At 42.7% G+C, this 11,075-nt stretch overlaps 1 protein-coding gene across 1 annotated transcript; it reads right to left on the reverse strand.

Moving 5' to 3' along the window:
- Positions 1-7,141: 7,141 nt before the first annotated feature.
- LOC102223904 (DNA-binding protein inhibitor ID-4) lies at positions 7,142-10,838 on the reverse strand. Its single transcript, XM_005803466.3, has 3 exons — positions 10,085-10,838; positions 9,431-9,497; positions 7,142-8,504 (listed from the first exon to the last, which is right to left on the reverse strand). The coding sequence occupies exons 1-2, from the start codon at positions 10,499-10,501 to the stop codon at positions 9,450-9,452; spliced, it is 465 nt and encodes a 154-aa protein (XP_005803523.1). The 5' UTR covers positions 10,502-10,838; the 3' UTR covers positions 7,142-8,504; positions 9,431-9,449.
- Between the last annotated feature and the right edge of the window lie 237 nt (positions 10,839-11,075).

Genomic DNA, 11,075 nt, shown 5'->3' on the forward strand with positions numbered 1-11,075 from the left:
TGGAGCCAGTTGTTTGCACAGGTGTGAGTATGCGCACTGTGGCTTCAAACGCGTGCATCAGTCAGGTTTTCCTCCTGGCTTTGCTTGATATTAACACAATATAAAATCTGTAAGGCTTACCGAATAAATCACAGGCGCTCGTTAACCTTAAGCCTCCTCCTCTCCTGGAGACGCTGGGAGGAAGAAAAACATATCAGTTGTTTTCCTTGCAGAAACAGAGACACCCAGCCCCTCTGCTTCCAGCAAATTTAACACAAACACATAAAGCGGGGACGCTCACCGTCGCCTCTGCTTTAAATTAACCTTCCGCATATGTTAAACTGCAATAACAGGTTTAGCCGCGATGTCTCGCCTCCTTCTCTCCCTGATTTAACTCCACATTACTGCGTTCCACGGGGGCCTATATCCCCGCGTGTTAATCACTGCTCTTCCCGCCGCACAGAGAAATATATGGCGGGCGCTTGCAGAGGAACAGTAGAGGACAAAAACGTGCTCGCTCTTGGACACTGCTTGATTACAGACTAATTGGTCTAGAGTGATTAAATATCTCATGCTACTCTCTAATTGCAGCTATTTAAAGCAGCTATTAGCTTCAAATCTCTGCCACCAACAGCCGTTTACTCATAAACAAAATGGGAGATGCAGCAATTCAACCTGTGCCGTCAGATTTAAAGGCCACCACACTTCGAGGAAGAATCCTCCTCGTCAAAGCTCACTCTTACGCACATGAAGGGATACTGACTCAGAAAAATAAGTGATGTTTCAAATTCCAACAAGCAGGTGTGTACGTTCTTTTTATTTTATTGTTTTAATTCTTGGCTGATTAGTCAAAAAACAATGATTAAACAATAATGCAGGGCTGTCGACAAAGTATTTGCCCCCTCAGAGATTTATGTTGGATTTGCATTTTTTAGATAAAATCTAATATTACAAAAACCAGAGTAAATGCAAAAAAACCCTAATGATTTCATTTACTAAAGTGGCAGTACTACTTGTTGTCCAGATACATAGTGCCATTTTGCAGCATAATCTAGTAACTATCTTAACTACAACTGTTTTAAAAAAATAAGTATATCAGATGTGACTTAAAATACATTTAACTTAGTAATTTAATACCTTAAAATTGGGGTACTGTCACTTTAAAAACTTCTGAAGCTCCACCTTCAGGAAGTTATCACAACATCTCTTGTCTATTAACACTTTAACAACATTTTTACCAGAGTTGCCTAATAGTAGCTCCTATGATGAGCTCAGCAGATGTGCAGTTCCACCAGGTGTTTGCTAATTGCTGATGGCTAGTCTGAAGGAGTTCAGTGGGGGAGGGCTGCTCTGTGAGGTGGAAGCTCAGAAGCTTAGAAACTGCAGCTCAGAGGAGGAGCTGTTCCTTGAAGACGGAGCTAGGTCTAGCTAGGCCTTTTCACAGCCGAATGGTTGCCATGGAGTTATTATATCTTCTGGTTCAGTCCATTCTCTGTCCCCAGAACCAGAAGCAAACATGGAGGGGCAACATTAAGCCTTTACCCTCCTCTAATCTGGAACAATCTTACAGGAAACAGCAAAACTCCTCAAAAACTGAGTTTCCTCAAATCAAGACTAAAAACTCATTTGTTCAGAGTTCCTGTGAACAACTCAGAACAAATGAGATGTTCAAAGGAACAACTCATTTGTTGTTAATCTGGAAAACAGATTAATAATTGTGGTCGACTGCAACTTGTCATTTTGTAATGTAATGTAATGTCTCTGTTTTTGCTTTGGTTGTTTATTGTTATGTTTTATTCATGTAAAGCATATTGAACTGCCTTGTTGCACAAATAAACTTGGCTTGACTTCATATAGGGGCAATTCATTTCTCACATAGGACTAAGCAGGTTTAATAAATGAAATCATTTGAAAGCATAATCTTACTCAGGTTATCTTTGTGTGACAGAAAATTTCCTTGATGACCTGAAAAATGTAGACATAAGCAAATAATTCTTATGGCGCTGTTTGTTCCACGATCATATTGCTTGTGATTTTGATCAACAAAATTTTAAACAAAATCCAAGACATTAGGAAAAATGAACACCCTCAGTGATCTGTTCGATCGTTGGAGCCTCATTCGAGTCTTTTCCTCGAGACATTTGTATGAGAAGGACTGCCTTGGGCGCAAACGCGTGTGTTTTAATGTGTGTACACCCACCGGTTTAGCTGCAGTCAGAGCCACTTCCAGGGCAACAACAAACAACAACGGAGGCTAAACAGAGCAAGAAAGGCCGACACAGCGAGAGGGGAGGAAGGGGCTTTAAAAGAGTACGAGAGCGTGTGAAGGAGGAGGGAGGACTTGGCATCGCCGGTGCCAACCTTGGCTCCCAGGAGACGAGCGATGAATTACAGAAATGAGATCTCAGACAAATGCCAAGCTTTTGCAAAGAGCAGCGAGAATGGCTGCACGCCCCCTGGAGAACACATGATTAGAGAGGGGGAAGCAGGGGTCTGCCAAGCCCCTTACAGGGTGTGTGTGCGTGTGTGTGTGTGTGTGTGGAGGGGTGGCATTGGGACAACAACCATGTCACAGAACATGACCCTGAGGTGCAGCCATCAGACAGCCAATATGGTGAGTTAAATACCACTGCTGCATCGGAGCGGAAGGGCTCCAACTGCCTCCAATCAAACAGGTTTCTGCTCACCTAATGAGCTAAATTAACGAGGCTTAGTTTACACGATTTTACCTCCGAAGAACGAACCGGCTGGATTTAGTCAAGGTGCAGCGGGTTGGTTGGTTTTGTTTTTTTACCCACCATGTATAAAGAAATACAGCTGAAACAACATCTTTCCATCCACAAGAAAACAACCTTTTATTTCTAACCATCTGACATTAAATCAGACATTTCCCCCCCCTGTTTGAGTTAGTCAGTTAGAATTACCTACAAGGTTTCTATAAGTTGAATGCTAGAATAATCTCAGACTTTCACAGAGTCTTCTTGCTTTATTTTCAGTGTGACAGGGATCAAACCTTTTTTTGGAATCCATCCACACACTTCTCACAGCAGGCGCTGGCTAACGGCCATTGGCTATCTACTAGCTAGGCTGTTCAACAGCAAGGAACCGGGCCTTCAATTCTGACCGCCTCCATGTTAAAGGAGGCGGAGCAGTAACCAAAGGTCAGCAGAGAGGAGAGCCAAACTAACCAGTCAGGTAGCCCCACTGAAATCAAGCTGATGGCCGTTAAAATGTCTTATTTTTAAAAATGTAACTTGGCTTTAAATATATCAATCAAATGTTTTCTTCATGGCAGGACTACTTTAGGTTTTTTTCTTGTGGGACTTTTCTGTCAGGCAAAAGTTTGACTCGCAGCAAACATCTTGATGTCGTTGCATAACTTGATGTCAATGAGGCTACTGGTAGCTAGCTGCTAATATAACCCTTGCTAGCTGGACAGCTAGCTGGCTTGTTTGCGTAGTTGGGTAAGTGACAATGTGTCGCCTGTCTGTCTTTGCCACTGGCTCACTTCTGTTTCTATTCCTTACGAGGCCAAGGTAAAAACGTTTAAACTCCCCACTTGGGGGCTTTAAGGCTGTAGAGAGCCATGTTGTGTGAAAAGCACGAAGCTGTTGGAAAAGGCACAATTAGAGCTAGAGAGTTTCACAGTTTTTGCGATAGTTGATTGTGATGCAGCAGGATCCGCCAACCGTCCCCGATATCTACGCTTTTCTGAAGGGTTTTGAATTTCATTCATGATGGCATGAAAAAGGTCTGTAGAAGTATTACATTTGACTTGCTGAAACCTCCATATTCCCTGATTTATTACGTAAGTACATCAAGAGTCTTTGAAGGCAAGCTGTAAATAAATTGTGCAGATTAGATTATTTCATGGACTTACATTTCTGCTGTTGAAAACATTCCAGGCAGGATGAAAGAACAGGTTTAATTAGCATTGCTTAGATCCAGAGGCAAACTTATGGAAAATTGTCAGATACATGTTTAATTTTTTTTGTTTTTGCCAACAGGGTGTATGGATACAAACAGGAATGATTACAGCTCATCTTCAGTAATTGTAAATGCAATTACTGAAGACAAAGAGTGTGAGGAGGCATGCTCACAAAATTACAAGTAGTCCAACATGGAGGGAGTTCAACTGGAAAACCTAGAAGAGTTTTTTTTTTGTTTTTTTAGGACACCTATCGTTCAATCTTAAGAGTGACAAAACTAAAACTGATTCATGTTGCCCGGTTTTAAGATCCTGCTGACAGGGGATCCAAGACGAAGCTCAAACTATGTTCAAATTTCATTTGCCATTCGCTCCAAAATATTGCAACTTGGGTTTGATGCCATTGGGTGAGAAAAAAGTTAAAATACTCCAGATCTGTTTTGTAGTGGCGATGAAAATGATAGCATGCCGTTGTCCTAAAGCACGGCCTCTCACACGTCTTCAATGGCAGGAAGGTTTAAAAAACGTCTGCTTAGTGGAAAAAAATGACTGCAGAGCTTCATCTGACAGTAGATATTGTTACAGACTTCATTGATGTTATAACTGGCCATCTTCACTTGATATATTTTTATTTTTATTTACCACTTATTTTTGAAGTGTGGCACAGCAGTGTAGCTTTACACCTTCAAATTTCAGTTTGGCAAAAAACAGTTTTTGAATGCATAACTTGCAGAAACTCCATTTGCTCTTACTGTATATATATATATATATATATATATATATATATATATATATATATATATATATATATATATATATATATATATATATATATATACTCTCTATAAGTAGAGTTATAACTCTACTTATGTAAGAACCAATTTATCAAACTTTCAACTCATATGTTTGTACACAAAGCCTAATTAATTGTTTAAAAAGTTAATTCATTCAAATGTAATTTAAAAACATGTATACCGAAGTATTTAATGATTTGTGGGGTTTTATTTTGTAGGATCCTCTGCTGTCCTGGTCGCTCTAAGCAGTGATTTCATTTGCTTATGCCTCAGGCCGCTCCTGTCCTGTTTCCCCCTAACTCTTTTAGAAACGTGTTCTTTCCGAACAACATGGAGGACAATACGCTGAGTTCCTCTTCAGAGTGGCGGGTCGTTCCGAGTCGGTCTGTGAAAAACACGCTCTACTTAAAAACAAAGCGCAGCCTCAGCTCAGGTGACCGTCAGCCGGCTCCATTAGATGAGGCGTTTCCTGTGGAAATGCATTGGTGATGCAGTCAGTTTGAACTGCCGGGCCTCCGTGAGAACCAGAATATCTTTAATCATATCAGGAAGGTCCAACTGTCAAGCTGGCCACCTGTGCTTTAGCACACTTTTTTTTAACCTTTTATCACTCACGCACACAGACAGCCACACACTCACATTTCACATCACAAGGACAGTGCTTGTCAAGGGCATCAAGGCCGGGTTCTCTTACTGTGGGCTGTAAACACACACGCGCACAAAGGTGGCCTTCTGTTTCTTTTTTTTTTTTTTTTTTGCAGAGGTTTCTGAAAGGTGGCTGGAGCTCCCACAGAGCGACTCAGTCACCAAGCCTGTTGGAGTCAAGCAGCCTCTTTAACACCCCCCCCCATCGGCCATGTTGACGTGGTGAAGCGAGGCAGGAAAGCCCTGCAGCTCGATGGGAGAGAAAAAGAGACCGTCTCTAACGTAGCTAAACGACACCAGATGACTATCTGTAGAGAAAAGGTAGAAAGGAGCTACTGAAACCTGCCTCGCTCCTTTTTCCAGATGTGTGAAAGCATGAACACTCATTTAAATTTACACAATTTTATACCCAAAATACAGCAGCAGCAGCAAAAAAAAAAAAAAAAACTCCATCTGGTTCCAACTATAAACACATGCTGTCATATTTTGAATTTTAAAACCTCAGCGGGCATCCAGTTGCCTCCTTTCTGTGTAATTAAGGCAGTTATCACCTTTTCTCTTTACTTCTTATGCTCATGTTGCTTTCAGACTTCCTCATTGGCAAGCGTCCGCCGCTCGGAAACCAACCAGCAGGAGGACAGGCACTAATCTGCCTGTGTCTTAGGTTAACTCGGAACAATTTAGGCAAAAACATTTGCAGAAAGTCCGATAAAATTCCAATTGGCTCCTTGCTTCACTCAACCTGATTCCGTTTCTTTTCCACTTGTTTCAAATTTCTTCACATAAAACGGGTTTAAAGAGCCCATTTAAAGTCTCAGCAGTTCTCAATGTTCTTTTCTGTGAAATAAAACTGAGCCTCTAGCAGCACTGATTTCATCTTCGTTTTAATTTTGCAGTGTCGTTGCCAAGACCAGTTACTTGACCAGGCTTTGCTTGTTACCCCTTTAATAAACTATTAAAGATTTAAAGAAAACAAAACGGTTGCTCCCAGCAGCAGAAACACCACATTTGAAACTAAAGATTTAAGATGATCTAACTTTAGGAGCACTGCTGCTAAAAAATATTGTATTTATAATATTAATGTTACCTATAACATGTTGTTCATTGTGAACATTTGTATTTTTATCTTGATTCTAGAGTTAAGAAAAAATATAGAACATACACCTGCTACATTTTACATGCATTATTCTGCAGTGTATAGAGGACAGGATGATTTTCTCATAGTCAAGCTAGCTTGACTATGAGCAGGCCGCCTATATCTTCCAATTTGCAATCCATATTAAAGTGTAACTATATTATGAGTTTTGGCTTTCACACCCTGACTGTCCTTTTCCTCAATCAGTAATATTTCCAAACATACAAATGTGTTCTCCCTGAAGCTTATCAACCAGCTGACAACAGGCGGGGGAGGGGCAACAATACAGCTGGATATTTTCCATAATAACGTCATCTTTTGGTATGTGACGGTTACTTTAAGCTGCTAGCTTCAAAAAAACGGACGTTGAATTGTGTAAACATTCAATATTTAAGTCCTTTTAAAAGAGCGACTGAAACCCTGCTGCACCCTCATGCCCAGTTAGCAGAAGCGGCTCTGGGAGCTCAGTAAATGCGGTGCTGTGTAAATCCTGGTGAGAAGGAATTCAAGGAAGGGTTGGAAAACAAAAAGGCTGGATTTCTGGATCCTGTAAAGCAAGTTTCAAAGATCACATTAGAGCAACATGTTGACCTAAGGACTTTACCCTGCCTTTCTCTCAGTGAACACCAGATTATAGGACAAAAGCACGACACGACACAGTTCTTCTGGGAAATTTTAATTGTTGCGACAACTCCTCATAAGCCAGTGGTCAAGTCCAACAGTGCAGTAGACCAAAACGTACAAGTGCCCTCTTGCACTGGCAGGAGGGTGGTGAGGTAAATTCAGTGCTGAACGTCATTAAAAGTTAAAAGTTTTTTCCTCCCCTCGTTTAAAGGCCGCCGGCAGAACAATCACCTCAGGTCAACGTAGACACGTCGCCTGTTTGTTAAAGTATTCCACCAATTTATAACCAAAAGCTTAATGATTTCTTCAAGTAAATCATTTACTGCTTAAGGAGAAACTCAAGAGACGGTGAGCTGCGGATTTTTGTTTTGTCTTGTTTTCCTCTTGGAAGTGCTCTTGGGTTTCATTTTAGCATCTGAACAGAATCAAATCAAGACAATAAAAAGATTTGAGGAGAAAAGTTGATGGAGGATGCAGGGGCAGGGGTAGATGCCGAATGTGCTTCAGTGCACATTCAGCATCTTTGTGATGAGCCTGACATGCTACATTTCAAACTATTTCAAACACTGCAAAGAGTTTAATCATATCATCATGTGAGGACATAACCGGCAGAGCATAAAACATTCACTACAAGTGGAAACACAATATTTACAGAACTGCAAACCCCCCCCCCGCCCCCCAAAAAAACAAAGAAACAAACAAAAAACCCAACGGTTTTCAATAAAAAATATCTTATAATAATTACAATAATCTATTTACTCATATAAGTCCTTCCACATACCTTAATAGAACATTTGTGTCTCTGTATTTACAAGCTTAATTGTCTCGAATCAGAATTGCTCTTCTTTACAATATCAAACATGTTTAAGGTACCAGGGACTGGCGTCCCTTTTCAAAACACAAGTCATCTATTTTAAACAATAGATGTGAGGAACGTGTACAATGACTTTCTTTTTTTTTTTGTCTTCTTTTCTTTCTTTTTTCGCAGTTTAGTAAAGCTTTGAGCAGGAGTCTCTCGGACACAATTCACAATCCGTCGCTCTGCGAATCGGTTTCGGACAAGGAAAAGAAAGAAAGAACCTCGGAGACGGGAAGTCGACGCTTTCACACGTTAAGAACTTAAAAAAAACAAAAAAACAGCATGAAAACTAAAAAGAGAGAACTTGAAGGAGATGAGTCCATTTTTTTCCCTTTCTCAGAATCAACATTATGAAGGAAAAAGCTGATGTGAAAAAAAAAAAAAAAGATTTTATTCGGGTTTATTTCCTCTCAGCGGGTGTGTGTGCGTGTGTGTTTCCCCCCCATCCCTCCCTCTTGTGACACTGTGCCTCCAGTTGGGTGTGTGAGTCCCTGGCGAAGCTTTGCTGACTTTTGGAGCGGCTCTGCGCTGCCTGCACACCTGTGGAGGGGATGAATAGAGGCAGAGGGAAGGGAGGGTGAGCTGCACAACTCCAGACTGACTGGCGCCAACGACAAAACAGAGGCCATGCTTGATCAACAACCCAAAACAAACCAGGTCAAACAGCAACCAGGCTGGCCCGATTCAAACACACACACACACGCGCACGCACCCCCACACGCACTCCGGTCCTACCCAGGTGTGTGTTAAGAAATAAAAAAAAAAATAAAAAACACCTCCAAAGCTAGAACTGCGAGCTGAGATTGAGCGCGCAGAGAAAGTGTGTGTTTGTGTGACAGACAGAGAATGAAAGAGAGGGCGAGCGGAGGCTTTAACCCGCCGTTCTCCTCAGATTGCTACACCGGTGACAGTTATTGCGCAAAGCACAGCTGCCTCTGAGGCTGGTGCCAACTGCATGTTTAACAATTATTATTTTTACCTGACGTCTCCTGGCTTCACTGCTTTACACCATTCACACACAAACACACACACACACACACACACGCACACACACACAGAGCCCACTAATGCTGCTGATTCATTAGGCCTTGGTTTGGATTTGTTTCACTATTATTTTTTACAGAATCCCAAAAAAACTAAACTGAACCATTTTAAATATTTTTTTTTATGCACCTCCATTAAAATCTGACAGAGTACGTCGAGGCCTGGGAGGTGTGTTGTAATAACTGCAGTCTACATTTCTAGTTGTTTATGTGCGTTGTATGTGTATTTATTGTCTACTTCTGTGTATAATGCGCGATATTCACCCTTGAGTTTATGACAGATTTCCCCTTTAGGGGACCATTAAATATATTCAACTATATTCTATATTTCAAATGATTCAAATGAACTAAAATCAATTCCCTCAAAAGAAGAACAAAAAACAAAAACAACATTTTGATCTAATATGATTTAAGTCCACTTACCAAATGCAGCATCGATGTCTCAGCGGCATAAAACTGAGTCCTCTGGTTTTTTCACTATTGATGTTCTCTGGGAAAAACAGCGAGGAGGAAAACAAAAAGAAAGAAAATGAGGTAAAACAAAGAATGTCTCAGAATAAGAGTTAATAATAATAATAATAATAATAATAAACAGGCCTAAACCAAGCAAAGCCCCTCATGATATTCAGTTGAATCTGGTATTAACCAGCTATCTGCGCTGTAATAAATTCTCCTCCAGCCTATTGAATGACAAATTGGCCCTATTGTGCGCAGTGGAGTGGACTGCAGGCTGAGGCACTTCACCAATCCCGGGATAAGGTGGGCCTCTGACACGCTGTCATTATCATGCAAATCATAAAAGCCCCGCAATCAAGTGTGCAATCTTGAGCCCACGTTTTTCTTTTTCTTTTCTTTTTTTTTTTAATTTGTTTGTGTTTTTTTTCTGCTCATATTTTTAAGGCTTTCATAACCAGACGCCGTAATTCTTTTTTCTCCTCTCTTCCTGTTTGTTTCTGCAGCGCTGGAAGGACAATGACATCTAACGGTATATGACGCGCTTTGTCTGAGGCTGACGGATCCCCCCCCCACCACCACCACCACCACCTCTCCCCCTCCCCACCACGGCCCACAGCTTACCTGGTGGTGGTCGATGTTGAGCACCGTCAGCGGCGTCCTGTTGGGGTTGGAGGCTGCCGGCGGGCAGGTCCGCTGAGGCGGCTGCTTCTGCAGGGAAGGGTGCGTCTCCAGAGCCAGCTGCAGGTCCAGGATGTAGTCTATGACATGCTGGAGGATCTCCACTTTGCTCACTTTCTTGTCCTGCGGAATGGTGGGCACCAGGCGCTTCAGGCGGCTGTAGCAGTCGTTCATGTCGTACTGCAAGCAGAACAGATCCTCCTCTTCCATCCGGCACCGGGCGATGTTCAGGCTCTGCTTCGACAGATAGTGCAGGGAGAGCTGGCTGCTGCTGCCGCCGCTGGAGGAGGAGGAGGAGGAGGATGAAGAAGAGGAGGAGGAGGAGGAGTCCTGGGGGTGGACTGGAGTAACAGCCTTCATCTTAAGTAACCCGACGGCTCTCGCGCGGAGGCAGCGGCGATAATGAAACAATAAGAACCCGAGCAGGAGCCGCTTCTGAACACGGCAGCGACGACAACGAGAAGCTGCAGAAGACCGAGCGCGAAGCGAAACCCAAAAGGCGGAATTCTGGTCTGTCAACACATCCCGCGAAGCCCTCCGGTTCCTCTCACTTCAGCAGGCGCGCAATGAGCGCAGTGAACAGACTTGGTTCATTTATAGAGGCGAGGGGAGGCGCCAAGGCGAGCAGGCTGACAGATCAGGGAGAGGAGCTGGTCAATCACCGGCAGCCCGCTGCCCACCGACCCGACGGCGGAGCCGAGAAAAAGGCGTGTCTCTCTCTCTCTCTCTCTCTTTCTATGCGCGCGATGCGGTGGGCTGCCTATCCGCTGGAGGTGTGTGTGTGTGTGTGTGTGTGTGTGTGTGTGTGTGTGTGTGTGTGTGTGTGTGTGTGTGTGTGTGTGTGTGTGTGTGTGTGTGTGTGTGTGTGTGTGTGTGTGTGTGAGACAGAGAGAGGGAGAAATGGAAAGGGAGACAGAAAACAAACCGATCCGAC

The sequence above is a fragment of the Xiphophorus maculatus genome, chromosome 3 (assembly GCF_002775205.1).
Source record: "Xiphophorus maculatus strain JP 163 A chromosome 3, X_maculatus-5.0-male, whole genome shotgun sequence".
Classification (NCBI taxonomy): domain Eukaryota; kingdom Metazoa; phylum Chordata; class Actinopteri; order Cyprinodontiformes; family Poeciliidae; genus Xiphophorus; species Xiphophorus maculatus.

Bases quoted from the DNA above. Each gene is read 5' to 3' on its own strand.
- LOC102223904 (XM_005803466.3), bottom strand. From the start codon at position 10,501: ATGAAGGCTGTTACTCCAGTCCACCCCCAGGACTCCTCCTCCTCCTCC. The intron at 9,498-10,084 runs GTAAGCTGTGGG...TGTTTTTCCCAG, and splicing joins TCAACATCGACCACCACCAG to AGAACATCAATAGTGAAAAA.